We start from the raw sequence: 20,199 nt of genomic DNA on the forward strand, positions 1-20,199 counted from the left end.
AAATAGAACTTTTTGGTAAAAACTCAACTCGTCGTGTTTGGAGGACAAAGAATGCTGAGTTGCATCCAAAGAACACCATACCTACTGTGAAGCATGGGGGTGGAAACATCATGCTTTGGGGCTGTTTTTCTGCAAAGGGACCAGGACGACTGATCCGTATAAAGGAAAGAATGAATGGGGCCATGTATCGTGAGATTTTGAGTGAAAACCTCCTTCCATCAGCAAGGGCATTGAAAGATGAAACGTGGCTGGGTCTTTCAGCATGACAATGATCCCAAACACACCGCCCGGGCAACGAAGGAGTGGCTTCGTAAGAAGCGTTTCAAGGTCCTGGAGTGGCCTAGCCAGTCTCCAGATCTCAACCCCATAGAAAATCTTTGGAGGGAGTTGAAAGTCCGTGTTGCCCAGCGACAGCCCCAAAACATCACTGCTCTAGAGGAGATCTGCATGGAGGAATGGGCCAAAATACCAGCAACAGTGTGTGAAAACCTTGTGAAGACTTACAGAAAACGTTTGACCTGTGTCATTGCCAACAAAGGGTATATAACAAAGTATTGAGAAATGTTTGTTATTGACCAACTACTTATTTTCACCAGAATTTGCAAATAAATTCATTAAAAATCCTACAATGTGATTTTGTGGAATTTTTTTCCTCATTTTGTCTGTCATAGTTGACGTGTACCTATTGTGAAAATTACAGGCCTCTCTCATCTTTTTAAATGGGAGAACTTTCACAATTGGTGGCTGACTAAATACTTTTTTTCCCCACTGTATCTTTATCACACGCGCACAGCTTACAGAGTCTAGTTTGAGGAGTGGAATGGCCTATCACCTGTCAGACAGCGTGAGATCAGTTTCTCAAATATCTGGTACTAGAGTGAAACGTGCTTTTATAAGCCCAGTCATTGCGCAACAAATAACAATTCTAAATGCAATCGCGTGTTAATTGTTTTGCAGATTAAAAATAACTATTTTGATTTCTCAATCTCAACTCGTAATTGAAGCGCGCCTCCCATTCGCCATTCGATTGCATAGGCTATAGTCAACGGTAGGCAGGCTATTAGCGCGTCCCCCACCACTTTCCAATGTGAGTTTGATGCAGAATAATTGATTGAAACCTGACAATTTTACTTTACTTCAGATAATGAAGAATGTCTTCAAAGTAGCCTAGCCAAAATCCAACCATAGAAATGTGGAGGCAATTATTTTACAACGACTTCCTCATGCTATTAACCAGCATTTCTCTCCTGTTCTATTGGTTTTCATATCAACTTTCTTTCGTTGTCCAGAAGCCAAAGGCACAAGCCAAAGGCACAATCCTAGGAATATTAGCAGCCCATCCCAGTTGTTGCTATTAGATTCCCCCTCTTTCTATGTTTCTAACAGATATTTTCATCTCTGTCACATATGGAACCGCTGCACTGTTTAGATCGGTGTCTTCCTGCGAATTGCATTTTGGCAAATGTTTGAAAATTACGTTTTATTAGCTGCTTCATTACAGCAGTTGCATGTTCAATAATAGGCTATAGCTTTTTGACTGTACAATAGGCTTGCTATTGTTGCATGTTTTCATTAAACTCTTAATGAAAAAAATCTGTTCCTTGAATGCATGCATAGTATTTTCTGTTGGTCATGTCATTTTACTGTTTGGAAAAAATTTAACCGTTTGTTGACCGGTTAATGAGGGTAGTTTAGTCAGCAGCAAAATGTACCTACATTTGCATCTTAGTGTGTATTATGGTCTCTCTTGAACCCCTAACTGTTGTGTTTTTTCGGTTTGTCTGTTAGAGCTGTCAAACACACCCTGGTATGAATGACAGGCTGGGTTCACACTTACGCATCTCCATCTGTCTGTCTGCCTGTGTGGCTTTCAGTTACTGCTGCTCTATACATAGACGCTGGCTGTGTCTAAAATGGCACCCTTATGCACTACTTTTGAGCAGGGCCCTATGGGTGAATAGGGTACCATTTCGGACGCAGCCACTGTCACCTCTCATCTACCACCATTACATGACATGTCATATCACCTATCAAACACAGTGCCTAAAGTTTCCCCAAGTTATTAGTGTGACAAGGCAGGCCTCCTAGTTGAGACATTTGGCTTCAGTGGGTTTCAATTGAACACTTATGTGATCCTATCGCTGCCACCAAATGTAGCAAACAGTTGGAAGCCCTCATGTTGCTTTGGGAGGCTTTTATGTGCAAGAAATCAAATTGGTAATGAAATTGGTAGACAACGACCCCCCCCCCAGCCACCACGACCCCTGGCTGGCTGACATACTTCACCTCTGACCCCAGGGGCCTGGCTGGTCTATATGAAGCCCTCGTCTGTCATCAGAGGTACAGAGCAGAGCAAGGAGACACCAGCTAGTGCCTACCACAACCCCACATGCCCTGACACATTACAGGGGGGTGGGGTGGGGGGGGGGACACAGTCTGTGTGGTTTGGGGGTAGGTCTGGGGGTGTGTGAGGGTTGAGGAAAAGGGGGTGTGGAGGAGTGGAGGTCAGGGACGCTGAGACACGAGGACGTTTAGTGACGAGGTTAGAGTTGAGAGGCCAGGGCTCGGGCTGTTTTTAATGATGAGACTGCTATACGATTAGGACGACCTTTGATTAGGAGTTTTCAGCCATAGACCGAGTCCTTGGGATGTAGACTAGGCCAACACAGTTGCTCTGTAAACTGGTATCTGATCTGATGTGTTATACGATATAATACCAGCAGTAGTAATACATTTGACTTGTACATGTGCTGGAAATCACCTAGAGGGAGTGTTTTTTTTTTTTACGTCAGATTATTTTCCTAAGAGATGGGCGGGTACTGTCATCAGAGCTGGTTTGGACTTGGATAGAGTAGAGGCCTCACTGTCACTGATATAAAGCACTGTTGTCAAATTACATTTTTACTCTTATGAGCACCCCACCATTCTACCACAGTCACAGAAAATAGCCTGTCCCTGTCTCAGGTCCTCTGTAGCTCAGCTGGTAGAGCACGGCGCTTGTAACGCCAGGGTAGTGGGTTCGATCCCCGGGACCACCCATACACAAAAATGTATGCACGCATGACTGTAAGTCGCTTTGGATAAAAGCGTCTGCTAAATGGCATATTATTATTTTATTATTTAGATGAGACTCACACTTGATGTTCAATCATCTGGGCAAAGTGTTGCTCTGAAGAGGCCTTAAGCAGGATTCCATGCAGTGTGTGTACACTTCTCTGCTTCTCCTACTGAGTCTGATGGCTGTGTGTGGTGTCTATTTTTAACGAGGACCTTAACTTATCTTTTCAGTGTCTGTCTGCTCCCTATTCAACCCCTAAAAGCATGAGGAAGTTCTCATACTAAACGCAGCGTTGACCTTGTGTGTGCATGTCGTGTGTGTGCCTGCGAGTGTTTGTTCATATGTGGTTTTTCATTCAGCCTGTCATGCACTCTCAGAGGTGGGGGAAGTACAGCCAGACCAGAGTCATCACACAGTGACACTAGGGACTTTACATAAATGACTGTCATCGTCCTGGAAACCTTACATACATACTGCTAGGGCTGCTTGGCGGACAGAAAAGATCATCCATACACGTCCTAGTACAGTAGGTAGGCTACATGAAAGCAATATTCATTCATATCCCTACTAGGTCCAGGTGGAATTTTGGCAGGCACAACGGTGGTGACTTCACTCTCACTTCCCGTTGGAAAAGAGAGTCAGGATTTCCTCTTATAGGCCAACATATCTTTATATGGAACTACTGTTTGACTTGGGTAGTAGTGTTAAAATGGCAGCATAAAGGCCTAGTGACCTCAATGGGCTGAGTCTATTGGTGGTCCCCTCCACTTGCTGTAGGTCCACTCAAGGCCATTACATTTATGGATTGTAAAGCATGAATCACACCGAGAATCTCACTGCCGATAGACCAATAGGCACTTATCACACTGGGAGGCCGTTCCTTCTCTTGCTAGAAAAAAAACGGTACCTGCTGCATGCCGAAAAAAGAGGGCATTTTCTCTGTACATCCACAGTTAAATGTCATGAGCCAGTCACACTTCATATGCAATGTAAGCAATGGGATGGTAGCTAGCTAAGTGCACATATGCAATGCACACACCACTAAATACTTCCTCCAAGCTAGCTAACCAATGTAGCTATTATTGACATTATAATTAAATCACAATGGATTTGTTTTCATGAAGCTGCTGCCTGTGTTAGCAGCCGAGTTAGTTCAGTGTCCTTAGCTATGTTGTGCTTGCTAGCGAATATGCTAAAGTTAGCTAGCTAGCTGGCTAACATTTGACTATGGGCTGGCACTGGCAGTATGGGATTATGGAGAGTGGATTCAATTCTTGCTAGGTAGTTATCTAGCTGTGGCCACCTAGCTAGGATAAACAATGGCTTTCTACAAAATAGCAACATTAGTGCAGCTAGCTAGCAAGCTAACATTGGAATCTAGACCATAAACTAAGGCTAAGCAACACACACTTCTGGTTTTGAGTATTTTAACAAGGCTGAGTGCTTGACGACTTCAAGGTCTTTGCTGTGTGAACACAAAAGAGATTGACTGCCGACAATCTGTTCAGAGGTGCTAAGTACTGTCGGCAAGCAAATGCTTGACAATCATACCTGTAGGGCTGGGTGATATGGACGATATTTTTAAAATTTTTGGCGGCATGACGACAGTATTTTATGTTTTGGAAAAATAAAAGTTCTAAATATGCTTTCTGAGTATTCATGACCCTAGGGTGGCAACACATACATTATAAGTGATTTCAATGGGGCTTTCTAAATTTATACTGTTCAATCCAACTCCAAACTCAAATTATTTTAATCAATTTCTGCATTTCCTGCACTTTTATTATAATTTCCATATGCTGCCACGCGGCATGAAATGGGCAAAAAATCTAGGCCTAGTTAACTGAACTGTTGGAATCATGGACATATAATGATTATTATACTTTTATAGTTGGAATATAGTGGGCAGCACATTTACATTTAAGTCATTTAGCAGATGCTCTTATCCAGAGCGACTTACAAATTGGTGCATTCAACTTAGGATAGCCAGTGGGACAACCACCACTGGGGGAGGGGGGGTGTAGAAGGATTACTGTTAGACTATTCCAGATATTCCTTAAAGAGGTAGGGTTTCAAGTGTCTCCGGAAGGTGGTCAGTGACTCCGCTGTCCTGTCGTCGTGGGCGAGCTTGTTCCACCATTGGGGTGCCAGAGCAGCGAATAGCTTTGACTGGGCTGAGCGGGAACTGTGCTTCCGTAGAGGTAGGGGGGCTAGCAGACCAGAGGTGGATGAACGTAGTGCCCTCGTTTGGGTGTAGGATCAGAGCCTGAAGGTAAGGAGGTGCCGTTCCCCTCACAGCTCCGTAGGCAAGCACCATGGTTTTGTAGTAGATGCGAGCTTCAACTGGAAGCCAGTGGAGTGTGCGGAGGAGCGGGGTGACATGAAAGAACTTGGGAAGGTTGAACACCAGACGGGCTGCAGCCTTCTGGATAAGTTGTAGGGGTTTAATGGCACAGGCAGGGAGCCCAGCCAACAGCGAGTTGCAGTAATCCAGACTGGAGATGACAAGTGCCTGGATTAGGACCTGTGCCACTTTCTGTGTAAGGTAGGGTCGTACTCTGCGAATGTTGTAGAGCATGAACCTGCAGGATCGGGTCACTGCTTTGATGTTAGCGGAGAACGACAGGGTGTTCTCCAGGGTCGCGCCAATGTTCTTTGCACTCTGGGAGGAGGACACAATAGAGTTGTCAACCGTGATGGAGAGATCATGGAGCGGGCATTCCTTCCCTGGGAGGAAGAGCAGCTCCGTCTTGCCGAGGTTCAGCTTGAGGCGGTGATCCGACATCCACACTGATATGTCTGCCAGACATGCAGAGATGCGATTCAGCACCTTGAATACATTGTTGTTTGACATGACAACAAATGAATAAGCCGGTGAGGAATTATTGACAGGGTAGGAACCACAGCTAGCTAGCTAGCTAGCCAACATATTCATGCTTCGCCTATTCCTCTCTGATAAGATACCGTTGCGCAAACATGCTTAGCTAGGCCTACACCAGCACTGGTACCAGGCAGTATTAGCTAACTAGCTACGTTTGCTCTGATTCTTAGTACATTTAGCAAGCAAGCTAGCCAGCTTACTAGCGATTAGCATTAGCGGCTAACGCAAATTATTTTAGCAACACCTTGCTAAGAAAAGACACACTAGCAAACATTAGTTTGCAGACAGTAAGATACACAAACGAAAATTGTAATTATAGAACGCTTGTGGAAAGCAGCATGTCACCAACATTGTTGCATCCATCTGACCATGCGGAGTGAACGGCAAGAAAGTGCTCGTGACTCGGTGGACGAGCAACTGCTCTCTCCTTGAGTGACGGAGGAGGGCTTGGTGTGGCTCAAGAAGCAAACAGAGTAAACTATAAAAACTGACATTATACGTGCCAGAGCTGCGTGTCATATTTAACAAACCAAACATTGAAATACCATTATAGAAGGTAAAGTAAAAACTCAAACCGGTCCGTGCATCAATACCGGTATATAGTAAAATATGGTATACTGCCCAGCCCAACATGCTAGTGTGTTTTAGCTTTAACACATACTCACTAGGGCTTAGAATTGCCAGGGACCTCACAATACAATATTATCATGATACTTAAGTGCTGATACGATATCACGATCTCACAATTCTTAAATGTGTTGTGATTCGATACTGCAAGTTTATTGCGATTTGATGTTCCAAATATATTGCTCACTTTATGTCTGCTGCAGATAGACGTGAGAGGATGAGAAAATAAGTTTTTATCTGTTATGGAAATAAAAGTGATAAAAACATGTTGGCTCACTATTTAAAAAGAAGATGGAGAACAATATATAATATTTTTTTAATTATTTTTTTAAATTGATACTTGGAGTCAAGTATCGATATAATATCGTCCTAAATAATATTGCGATATGTAACTGTATCAATTTTTTTCACTAACACACACACATACACACACACACAGTCAGAATCCTTTGGTTCTTCTATGAGATGTTATATTGTTTGCTGCATCCCCCGCAAAGACCATGTACTGTATACTGCTGGGTCAATGCATTGTCTCGAGCTGTATACATTGTAACACCTCAGTGTTGTATTTCTCTGTCTTAATTAACTCTAGGTGCTGTATAGACTAAAGAACATCAACACTGTCTAGCTGTGCATTCTCTGTGTAAATGAACTCCCAAAAGCAGAATGTACTGTAGACTGAACCACTTGTAGTGATAGTGCAGAAGAGGAAGAGTAGGAGGGAGGAAGGAAGCGAGAGAGGGATGGCAACCGAGGGAGAAAGAGAAACAGATTAAACCCCAGTTCCGACAGAGCTTCCTCTTCAGTGAGGAGGCCAATAGAGGAAGAGGGGGAAATGTCACCAACGGATCAACCATATTTTTTCTCTCTTTTCCTGTCTTCCCTCTCTCTTCCTCCCTCCATTCAGCATCCACCATCCGGGATTAGCCTATTTTGCTGCCCTCATCTAGACAGAAAAAAGAAAATACATTTTATGTCTGTCTGATTTCCACTAGTTACCAAAGCCACAAAGTCAAAATTGGCTATTGTAAAAATTCAAGATTTTACATATTATTGCCCAATATCTGTACTAGCATGTTTTTCTAAAATCCTAGAAATAATGTGTGTATAAGAGAATGTTGAAACATTTAAATCAACACTGTATTCTATATAAAAACTACTCCACAGATATGGCTCTTTTGCAACTTGTAGATAAAATCTTTACAGCCCTTAACAACAATGAATACGCTTTTGGCATCTTTTTAGATTTATCCAAGGCGTTTGACTCAGTTGATCATGAAATATAACTTTCTAAATTGCATTATTACAGTTTTCATAATTATACATATAATTGGTTATATAGTTATGTTTATGATAGAGAATAATTTGTTTATGCAAACGGCTGTGCATCTACCAGGTCCAAGATTTCCTGTGGTGTGCCACAAGGTTCGATAATTGGACCTTTGTTATTCCACTTATATGTAACTCAATTGTTATGCAATTTTAAAGCAATTTCCAAAGTCCTATGTTGCGACACATGTAGAAGAACTTGATGCCAAGTGTTACTGTATTCAAAATTCAAAAAGGCACTCTCACAGCTGAGCTATCTTTGTTGCAGGTGCATGGTAACAATTAAATAACATGAAAGAAAAGAGAAACCCGCACACTGCTCTTGCTAATTCACTGTTCTTTATTAAGCTTTACGGAGCCGCCTCTGATGAAGGCCTTGAGGCCGATACGTAAAGCTTAATAAAGAACAGTGATACTAGCAAAACCAGTGTGAGGGTTTCTCCTTTCTTGGCGTCAAGTTCTTATCCATGTGTAGCAACATAGGACTTTGGAAATTGCTTTATAATTGCATAACAATGGAGTTATTACATAAGTGGAATAAGGAACAGTCACTATTCCTCATGTAGAGTAGTTACAAAAACAATTAAAATGCAATTACCAAAGTATTATGCAACAACATGATAATAGAATGCTGCTCCAAAAGTAATTACAGTTTTATTACAATGTTACTGTATTACCTTGTCTCATTATGAAAATATATTTGTTAGTCATTTTGAATCTGCAAAAGTGGTCTACTCCAATGTTGAGGTGATTCCATGTCCCTCGTGTATTTCATTTGAGGCTATAGGCCCCTGGAACTCAATTCTAGACCTCGAAACCAGTTCCACTGCTTTTTTTCATTGTTCCCCTCTAATCATGGACTGATTTTGACCTGAGATACCAGGTGGGTGCAATTAAGTATCAGCTAGAACAGGAAACGAGCAGGCTCTGGACCTCGTAGGGTAAAAGTTGAATAGCCCTGCTATAGGCTATATTAAGATTAATATCTAAGAGACCTCTCAGACCATGTGCTTGTGATCATATACACTACATGACCAAAAGTATGTGGACACCTGCTCGTTGAATATTTCATTCCAAAATCATGGGCATTAATATGGAATTGGTCCCCACTCTTCTGGGAAGGATTTCCACTAGATGTTGGAACATTGCTGCGGGGACTTGCTTCCATTTAGCCACGAGCATTAGTGAGGTCTGGCACTGATGTTGGGCGATTAGGCCTGGCTTGCAGTCGGCGTTCCAATTCATCCCAAAGGTGTTCGATTGGGTTGAGGTCAGGGCTCTGTGCAGGCCAGTCAAGTTCTTCCACACCAATCTCGACAAACAATTTCTGAATGAACCTCACTTTGTGCACGGGAGCATTGTCATGCTGAAACAGGAAAGGGCCTTCCCCAAACTGTTGCCACAAAGTTGGAAGCACAGAATCGTCTAGAATGACATTGTATGCTGTAGCGTTACGATTTCCCTTCAGTGGAACTAAGGGGCCTCCCACGAACCATGAAAAACAGCCCCAGACCATTATTCCTCCTCCACCAAACTTTACAGTTGCATTGGAGCAGGTAGTGTTCTCCTGGCATCCGCCAAACCCAAATGCGTCCGTCGGACTGCCAGATGGTGAAGCGTGATTCATCACTCCAGAGAACGCTTTTCCACTGCTCCAGAGTCCAATGGCGGCGAGCTTTACACCACTCTAGCCGACGCTTGGCATTGTGCCTGGTGATTTTAGACTTGTGTGCGGCTGCTCGGCCATGGAAACCCATTTCATAAAGCTCCTGACGAACAGTTCTCTTGCTGACGTAGCTTCCAGCAGCATTTTGGAACTTGGTAATGAGTGTCACAATCGAGGACAGACGATTTTTAAGCACTACGCGCTTCATCACTCGCTGGTCCCGTTCTGTGAGCTTGTGTGGCCTACCACTTCGCAGCTGAGCCGTTGTTGCTCCTAGACGTTTTCACTTCACAATAACAGCACTTATGGTTGACCGGGGCAGCTCTAGCAGGGCAGACATTTTACAAACTGACTTGTTGGAAAGGTGGCATCCTATGACGGTGCCACGTTGAAAGTCACTGAGCTCTTCAGTAAGGCCATTCTACTGCCAATGTTTGTCTATGGAGATTGCATGGCTGTATGCTTTATACACCTGTCAGCAACGGGTGTGGCTGAAATAGCCGAATCCACTCATTTGAAAGGGTATCCACGTACTTTTGTATTTATAGTGTATTTAGACTAATTCAACTAACTTTTGTCGTTTTTGGTTCTTCATCAAATATTTCGCAGCTATCAAATAAATTTTGATGACTTGCATATATTCAAATACCTTCAAATTTTATTTGGTTTTCTGAGAGGTATTCAAAATGCTTTCAAATATTATTGGGTTTTTTGAGACCTGTATTTGGATATAAAATTAAATATTTGCCTTTTAGTTAACTCAATATAAACTATATTCGACTACCTCGAGTATTAAAAAAGTTGGTGTTTTCAAATAAACTACAAAATACAACTATTTTCTTCCCAGGTCTGGTGTGCGCATGCGTGCACGTGTATTGTTGTGTGTTTTAAACTTTGCAGTCCGCACTTAGATGTATGAGTAAACGCCGGTGGTTTTTCGTGGAAGTCGGTTTTCACACTTAGCTCTCAAGTGTGACGTAAGAGACACCATCTCTAAAAGTACCCTCGGCTACACATATACTGCAATGTAAACTTGCGAACTTGTCACGTCTCGACCGCTACCTCCGGCATGACACTTGCCCCCATCTAAGCAGGGCAGTGTAAACAGAATTGTCTTGTTGAGCCAACACTGTTTTTATAGCAATATTTTTGAAATGTACAGACATTTTCCTTATTTTTTTCCACTTGTTTTATTGAGTTTTTACCTGAAATTGTAGTAACAGCCTGTTACATTCTGAAATTGTCACCATAGCTTTAAATCTCAAGTGTATTTTTTTCTTTTTGCTTGACTGCACTGAGCCACCAGGCAAGAAGCAACTTTCCAGGGAATTATCAAAGTTTTCAGTCACAATTTGCTTTTACCTCATATTATGACTTCCATGATATTGATTAAATTAAGCCTGGGTTGTTAAAGGTCACTTTAATATGGTAGCTAGTGTAAGCATAAGAGCTCCTATCTAGCTATGGTTCAGCTAAACTTCAGCATTCAGCTACAGCCAGCATGTTTATTTTGTTTAGCTAGCTGTGTAGCCCATATTATAATATGAATGACACTGTATGATAATGTTACTGTACTTTTATATTCGTATGGGAGGTGTAAACATTCATTATTGATATGCTAGCAATACTTGATCATGAAGCATGTTCTTAGTTAGCTAGCTAGCTAGCTAGCAGGAGTTAGCTGTGGATTGTCAGCTACTTTAATGTGTACAGAAGAGAAAACAAACCCTTTAAACGTCTGCACATACTGGTGGATTGTTGCATTATTCAATAGTGTATTATGATTTGGTTGCATTATTCAATATTGTAATATGTTTTAGAAGAAAAAATTTGCTTGGATTGTTAAATAGTTTGTACTTACTGCTTTGTGGCTACTGTGATATTTACGGGCAATTTTAGCTGCGGACCAATAATGTTGCGTTGCCAGCTACAACAAAAAGTAAGGCAAGGATGAAATGTGAATTGAAAAGTAGAAAATCTCTTTCGCCACTCCACTCCTCAGACACGCCTCAGAGAGATAAAAACAAAGCTGAAATCTCTACCACATTTGAGATGAACCTTTTCCGTGCCTTTTTGACTGTTTCCCTTTTTGTGTTTTTCAAACCAGTTTTATATTACAGAAGTTGATAATTGATTCACACTCTAAAAATAGCCTAGCGCTTTATTATGAAGTTATATCATCTCATTGCCTGATATTGACGTACCCTTGTTGGAAAGTGTGTGTGTGTGTGATATCTACAGTGCTAACACCGGTAGCTGGCCTGAGCATGAGGATAAATGGTGATATGTAGTGTTTTTGTGGTGATGATTGCAGCACAGTCTGGCCTTAGTGTTTTGACCATGTTATTGACAAAGCCAGCAGCAGGTCTTTGCCAGGTTCTTTCTCATTTTCTATCTCTCTCTCCCGCTTGTTTTCTGTCTGTCTACCTCCTTTCTTCTCTCTTCTTTCTCTGTCCTCTTTCTCTCTCCTTTCAAATATCTCTCTTTCTTGCAAATATCTCCTCCCTTTTATACACTGAGTGTACAAAACATTAGGAACACCTTCCTAATATTGAGTTGCACCACCTTTTGCCCTCAGAACAGCTTCAATTCGTAGGAGAATGGACTCTACGAGATGTTGAAAGTGTTCCACAGGGATGCTGGCCAATGTTGACTCCAATGCTTCTCACAGTTGTGTCAAGTTGGCTGGATGTCCTTTGGGTGGTGGACCATTCTTGATACACGTGTGAAAAACCCAGCAGCGTTGCAGTTCTTGACACACTCAAACCGGTGCTCCTGGCATCTACTACCATACCCTGTTCAAAGGCACTTAAATATGCACAATCAATGTCTCAGTTGTCTCAAGGCTTAAAAATCCTTCTTTAACCGGTCTCCCCCCTTCATCTGAAGTGGATTTAACAGGTGACATCAGTAAGGGATCATAGCTTTCACCTGGTCAGTCTGTCATGGAAAAAAGCATGTTTTGTACACTCAGTGTATATAGTCTGTATAGAATGTATTCCCCCCTCCCTCTCTTACCTCCCTTCTCTCTCTGATGGTAAGGCAGTGTGATCCCAGGACTGAAGGGAAAGAAGGAGAGGATAGTGGAGGGGAAGAGAAGAGAGAGCTGCCTGCCTGGAATCCATTACCCAGGGAGGCATCAGCGTTTCACTGTGGGAACCTTATTGATCTGCCTCCTCTATAATTATTCCACTTACACAATCCCCCCCTCTCCATCTCTCTGTTTCTCTTGTCACTCTCTCCCTCCCTTTATCCGCCTCCCTCCTTAGCTACTTTCCATGGATCCCTTTCCCCCTCTGCCTTCCTCTGTCCAGCTTTCTTTACATTTTCTGTCTTGTCTTTCTTTACTCCCTATTTCTCTCTCTCCCCTCTCTCTTAAAAAAAAAAGTGGTTTGACTCTCTCCCTCTCTGTATGCATGTAGCAGTCAGAAACTGACATTGGGACACTGATGTGCTAAGGTTTTGCCCTGCAAAACACAGAGCCTATGATATCAAACAACCAAGTACCAAAATTGACACCTCTCACTGTGTGTGTGAGAGAGCGAGTGAGAGAGCAATTATTGTATTTGAGGTGAAAGTTGTGTATATGTCAAATCAAATACTCCTCCCAAAGCATGACTGACATCCTCTGAAGCCCCCCCCACACACACACACAAACACACACACACAGCGTGAGTGTGTTTCTCAAGCAGCCAGTGTGCTAAGACCAGTCCCAGAGCAGGGTCTTACAGTATGCGGAGGAGAGATAGATGGATGGGGAAGGAAGGGGGAGCTCTGAAGGTATCGATTTTTTTCTATTTTAGCCTCCTCGCTGCTCCCATCACAACTCCCCCTGGGCCTCTCTGTGTGTGTGTGTGTGTACGTGCGTGCGCGGGCTTCTCCGTGCTTCAAGGTTGTCTGTCTGTCTGTCAGTGGGGTGTGTTAGCTCTGGGGAACAAGTTATCCTTGGGTTGCAGGTTAGAGCATCACACTGCTAACACTTCTTTTTACTGCAAGTTTTCCCCCTGTGACGGCCAGTGGTGTTGTGAAAAAAAATAGCTTGACAAGAAAAAGTGGTCTTGGTGGGAATGTGATGTCATTGTTGTAAAGGAAATGGGTCTCTTTTTCCAGTATGACTATAGCTGTGCCATCACTCATGAAAGGTGGTTTTCAGAGATGACTTACGTCAAATGTTTTGCGTTTCATGTTTTCAGATATGACTACGCCTATGTACTGGCATGATGATACTGTTTTCATTACACAGAACACGTTTTGTTTGTAGCTAGGCTATGTGGTGGATGTGGAGTTGTGTGAATAGGCCTTCGTGTGAACTGTGAATGAGTTGACACACCTGGTTTAGCGTCTCTCTCTCTCTCTCTCTCTCTCTCTCTCTCTCTCTCTCTCTCTCTCTCTCTCTCTCTCTCTCTCTCTCTGGTGATAAGGCGTCCCTCCTCGCCACCTGCCTGTGTTTGGACACTGTCACATGGTCTCACACTGCCAAGGCCACTAGGACAGCAGCTGCCTCAAACACTCAGCCTCTCTGTGTGTGTGTAACCAGGTGTTCTTTCTCGTCTCCTACCTGAGACGTAAGTCTCTTTGTTTGTGTGTATACTGTGTAGTGTTGCAAGGTAAACCTGCACCACGGTAATATCACGGTACCAAAGCGACATGATACTTATGATACCAACATTTTAGAATACCGTAGTACCGTTTCATATGATGCTACTGACATTTTCAGCCCTACTGATCTAAAGATCCTGCTGGCTCCTCTTATAAAATGTTTATAAAGAGCAGTTTGGTTTATAAATTCAGTTGAATTTAAGCAACAGCCATTAGTCTCTTGTATGCGCCGGTCCTTTAATATCCACTTCACTTTCATGCTCATATCACGTCAGCCAGCCACATCCCTTACCAGTCCTCACTCACCTGCTTCTCTCTGTCCGCTCTTCATGCGCAACTATCCCTCCATCAGTTAAAAAAAATAGATAATTTAGCAATGATGGCGAGCGGGGGGTGCAGACCCTGATGAGTCTTCTGTTGTTAGATTTGTACATTTGTTACATTGGAGCATCGCCTGTTATAACCAAGAGCACAGGCCAGTTTGAGTAGACTTTGCAAGTTCACTGTCATACAGCCTCTGAGTGTCAGAAAGGGAAAATAGCAAAGAAAATGACTTGTCTTTAGCCTAAACGGTTAAAAAATATGACCCATATTACCAGAGATGCCTTTTTTCTTTCTATCGGGATTTGCGCGCATTTGATATAATTTCACAAACCATGTTGCGGGACATTTTAAAGTAATCCCGGATTGCTCATTATTAGTTTGATAACAAGCAATGTTGTTCCAGGGGTGCCAGGCCCAACTAATCAGATAAAAAACAAAACTCATTACAAAAATACTCCTCTGCAGTATTCTATTACAGTAGACACTGAACAGTATGAAGTTAAATTCAATGTGTTGTATTGAGTAGAAGTGTGAATTTCAGTGACAGGGTTTTGCGTAGCACATGCGCAAAACATTTAGAAAACAGGAACAAGCGTCCGGGGAACGGGACGAAAAGGACACTAGGCCACTGATGTTTTTCCACCGTGGTGTCGCGATACTACTCTCTCATGATCCAGTACTTGGCCTGGTATCGTATCGTTAGTAACATTTTGGTATCTGACAACACTAATACTGTGTGCGTCTGTCTGTGAATGTTTACGCTGTGTGTGTGTTTTTAGCGGTTGATAACTGGCTTACTTTGTTCTCTCTCTTCTCTGTCTGCAGGAAGTTTGAGGAGCGCCCTCAACCACAACGCTTAACAAGGTGAGTGAGTGAGTGAGTGCACGCACGCATACACACACTTCGCACACACACACACACTTTGCACACACACCTCCACACACACTCCCCTCTTCCCTTTTGCCCTTTCAGATAATATCATACTATGAGCTTGGTTATGAGCTATGGGTCATTTCAATGTCAAAGGACCCTTGAGCACAAACATGTGAAGTTCATAGGAGCATATCAAATTAGGTGTCAAATGAAAGGTAAGAGTCTATATTCTGGGGAAATGAAGGCATAGATACATTTTTCAACCATTTTCTACCTTAAAAATTAGGCATAAGTAATAGCTTTGATTTCCGGTCAAACAGATGGAAATGGGGTCTTAGACAATATCTACCAGGAAAAAGTCTTACGGTATTTGAAATGCATCAAAACACAATAATGTTGAAGTAAAGACCTTTGCCAACTAATATCAACACTTATATTTAGTTTTGGAGAAATGATTTGGCTTCTGATTTGGCTTCTGTGAGTTTAAAAACATTTCCTTGTAATTATGGTACCAAAAACCAACATATATCTTTAAGATATTTTCTAATTTCTCTCCCTCATGAAGACATTTACATTTACATTTAAGTCATTTAGCAGACGCTCTTATCCAGAGCGACTTACAAATTGGTGCATTCACCTATAGCCAGTGGGTTAACCACTTTACAATATTTTTTTTATTTTTATTTTATTTTTTGGGGGGGCGGGGGGGTAGAAGGATTACTTCATCCTATCCCAGGTATTCCTTAAAGAGGTGGGGTTTCAAATGTCTCCGGAAGGTGGTGAGTGACTCTGCTGTCCTGGCGTCGTGAGGGAGCTTGTTCCACCATTGGGGTGCCAGAGCAGCGAACAGTTTTGACTGGGCTGAGCGGGAACTATGCTTCCGCAGAGGAAGGGGAGCCAGCAGGCCAGAGGTGGATGAACGCAATGCCCTCGTTTGGGTGTAGGGACTGATCAGAGCCTGAAGGTACGGAGGTGCCGTTCCCCTCACTGCTCCATAGGCAAGCACCATGGTCTTGTAACGGATGCGAGCTTCAACTGGAAGCCAGTGGAGTGTGCGGAGGAGGGGGGTGACGTGAGAGAACTTGGGAAGGTTGAACACCAGACGGGCTGAGGGAGGGGGAGGATAATGAAAGTTCACAGAAGTAACAAGTAAAGGTAAACCTAGCAATTAGTTATAGTGTTTTTACTGATATACATTTTTGTAATTCTGTTACCAAATTGGTAACAGAATGACAAAAAATATCTGTAACAGAATTACAGCAATTGAATTGGCTACAAATGGGAAATCATAGTAGTCACAAACCACAGTTGGGTCACCTGCTACTGTCCTCCCTTCTACTGGCATACTGTTTTATTTTTTCTTTCTGTTGTCTAGTGGTCTCTCTCTACTCTCTCCAGTTAATGTTACCTCTCCCGGCTCTTACTGACACCTACCCATAAGCCCCCTCTTTTTCCATTTACTGTAACCAGCATCCGCGCCCACTGAGCACCGGCTGACACCGGACGTCCATGGGCGTTGAAAAGTAGTTGAAATTTGGTCAGTGCGCCCTGGCCTACATTTCAACGTCCACAGCTGTAGATCTTTGGTCCGGACCGGCCTTGAATTGGTCAAAACATAGACATCCGTGATTGGTGACCGGACCAAATCTGAACCAATAATAGATGTCAATGTTTCACAAGTTTGGACAGCACAGTACAGTACAGTGAAGCACAGTAGGGATGTGCACGGTTATTCAAATATTAAAATATCCAAATGGACGTTAGTATTCGAATACTTGTGTGAGTATTCATTTTAGCGGGGGAAAAAAGATAGACCTATTTTAACACTGAAAAGGCTTTTTCTAAATTAAAATATCCATGTGACATTGTTACCTACAAGGATATACCATGACATTTCAAATGATTATTTTAATAAAACAACTAACTTTTTTATGTAGTTTTCATGACGGTGCATGGTGCGCCTCATAAAAAGTAGCCATCACCTGTGTAGTTTTGTTGTTTGTTGGCCAATCAAAGCGGCAAAGTGTAGTAAATGGAGTGAGAGTTCACTAATGCAATGTAAGATGGAATAAAATTACGGAATTAAAAGTTAGCGAAATGAGAAGGAGTAGGCTACGACGAGCAACCAACGGAGGTAGGCTGTTGTTTTATCTGAATGGGGCTGGGGAGAAAGAGGAACATGTGGCCTCTATTAGCCTAGCTAGCAGGATGATGAATAACATTGAGCACGGTTACATGCACACAATAATGCGATTATTCTGGATAGTGAAGTTATAATAGTTTGCTTAAAACGTTTACATGCTTTACAAGAAGAACGATTTCCCTAATAATCCTGTTTACATGGACACATCTGAAATCAGGCTACTTATGGGACTTTTGCTAAATGCTGAATATCACCAACCAAAATAAACGTTCTACCACAGTGACCATGTTATTTTTGCGAAGACTATTTAATTCTGAGTTCGGACATATAAAGTTTGTATGTGAAAACTGTAAGATGCATACTTTCAGTTTTTCCGATCTCACTTCACTTGCGCATAAAAGGGAAATATTGCGCTAACCGGTGCTGGCACATGCGCAGATCAAAATACACCACTGGAACACCGATTTAAGCTGTTTACATGTCCTAATAATTCTAAAGATTGCTCGGAAAACCAGGTGTTTTAATCGGCATATGCATACTTCGATAATGACCTTACGCCAATTAAGATAAGCAGAGTAAGGTGTTTACATAACTAATGCTATACTCAGCCTTCTGCCATAATCAGTTTAATATCTAATTATTAGTGTGCATGTTAACATGCTCATTGTGGCTGCTACAAGTTAGCTAGTCTTGGCTGTAGCCGAGTTGCCTTGGCATCTCTCTCTCTCTCACTCAGTCTGCTCGCTCCCAACACCGCCCCCTCCGCAGCTGCAGCAATAGAGCGCCAGCCTCTCCCTCACACAGCAGTGCTCAGGTTAAAAACATAGGTTTAAAAAAAGAATTATCTTGATAGCTGACAATTTTATGGTACTATTCGAATAGTGAAATTATTTCAAACCCCCTTCCCTAAAGCACAGTAAAGTACAATATAGTACAAAAATATATAATTGTATAGTACAGTAGAGTAGACTCAATGTATTGAACTCTATTATAATAAAAATAATACATTTTAAACTTCACGACACCCAAAGTCACTTTGCATACACAAGAAAATCAGCAGGATAAAAAGTAATAAAATCACATATTAAGTAAGTATATAAAAGTACACTAAACATAGGAGACTAAAGATGGAGAACATTAAAAGCCTGGTCTCCCATGGAGCGGAGCAGAGCGAGGGATGGGGAGGAGGCCAGTGTCAGAGGAGCGCAGTGAACAGGTGGGAGTGTAGGGGTGTAGGAGGTCAGGAAGGTATGTTGGCGCTAGTCCATTGAGTCCTTTGTAGGTGAGCATGAGCAAATTGAAGATCATCCTGTATTGAACTAGGAGCCAGTTTTGGCGGGGAGTACGTAGAGAATGGCGTTGCAGTAGGCCAGGCATGATAAAACAAACAAAAAAACGTGAATGAGGGTTTCAACAGTGAGGTCAGTGACAGAGGGTCTGTGTCGTGAGATGTTTTTGAGGTAGAAGAAGGCTGACTTGGTGACGTTCTGGATGTGGGGTTCAAGTGACAGTGGGGTCAAATGTAACACCAAGGTTCCTGAGTGTGGAGTTTGAGCAGTGTTTTCCACCAGCACATGGAGTAGCCAGCCAAATAGAAAAAGGAGCCAGCCAGGATACCCCAGGCCGAGGTGGTTAATAATTGTTTGCCGAACAAGCTCTATTTTGGTGGCCTCTGGTACATTCTAATGCCTTGATTCCATTCGAAATGCACAAACAGATTGGAAAAATTAGTTGTGGTATTGTGTTTACTGAAAATGTATTAATTCAGTATATTATTCGTTTTTTTTTGTATTGTGTAGGCCTATATGATTAGGACTATTTTCTAAGTAAGATAACATTAAACCTTTTAACATTTAACCCGTCTTCTCTTGAGATTAAAATATTTTACTGCAAGATATGAATTGCCACAATTATGTTTGTTCTTAAAATTATGTATTTTATTAAAACAGAACAATTAAGTAAATTCCCCAAATTATCTAGAAAATATTAATTGAAGGTTAAATGTAAAATCAAAGAAATTGTGTGATGGTCTCTAAAATAAACAGAACAGATGCTCAATTAAGTTCTGGGTCCATACGTGTTAAGAGAAGAGAGAGAACGACATCAGTTTGCAACCCGCTTTGTAAATTGCAGTATGTCATTTATTAAAAAATAAGTGTTTAACAACTGATTTCTTCTTAAAGAATCTTGTAAGAGTCTGCTGACTTCCACAGGCTTCAAGCTTCCTTTTTAAGAGGCATTTCCTCAACTATCTGCAATACAGGTATGATTGAAGAGTGAAGCTGGTGTTAATCATGGGCTATGCTACACAGAAAGCAGCAGACCTGTATCAATATTTAAAAAAATACCATATACACTATATATACAAAAGTATGTAGACACCCTTCAAATGAGTGGATTCGGCTATTTCAGCTACACCCGTTGCTGACAGGTGTATAAAATCAAGCACACAACCATGTAGTCTCTGTAGACATTGGCAGTAGAATGGCCTTACTGAAGAGCTCAGTGACTTTCAATGTGGCACCGTCATAGCATGCCACCTTCCCAACAAGTCAGTTCATCAAATCTCTGCCCTGCTAGAGCTGCTCCGGTCAACTGTAAGTGCTGTTATTGTGAAGTGGAAATGTCTAGAAGCAACAACGGCTCAGCGGCGAAATGGTAGGCCACACAAGCTCACAGAATGGACCCGCTGAAGCGCG

The 20,199-nt window shown here is 42.2% G+C and overlaps 1 protein-coding gene across 3 annotated transcripts in view; it reads left to right on the forward strand.

Moving 5' to 3' along the window:
* LOC311113113 (recombining binding protein suppressor of hairless) overlaps positions 1–20,199 on the forward strand; it is a 74,815-nt gene that overhangs the window by 25,653 nt on the left and 28,963 nt on the right. For all 3 annotated transcript variants that reach the window (XM_084156258.1, XM_084156256.1, XM_084156257.1), the window contains exon 2: positions 15,310–15,348. In XM_084156258.1, coding sequence (XP_084012384.1) covers positions 15,310–15,348 — 39 coding nt within the window. The remainder of the gene's footprint in view (positions 1–15,309; positions 15,349–20,199) is intronic.

Source organism: Coregonus lavaretus (assembly GCF_964263955.1).
Source record: "Coregonus lavaretus genome assembly, chromosome: 39".
In the NCBI taxonomy this organism is placed as follows: Eukaryota; Metazoa; Chordata; class Actinopteri; order Salmoniformes; family Salmonidae; genus Coregonus; species Coregonus lavaretus.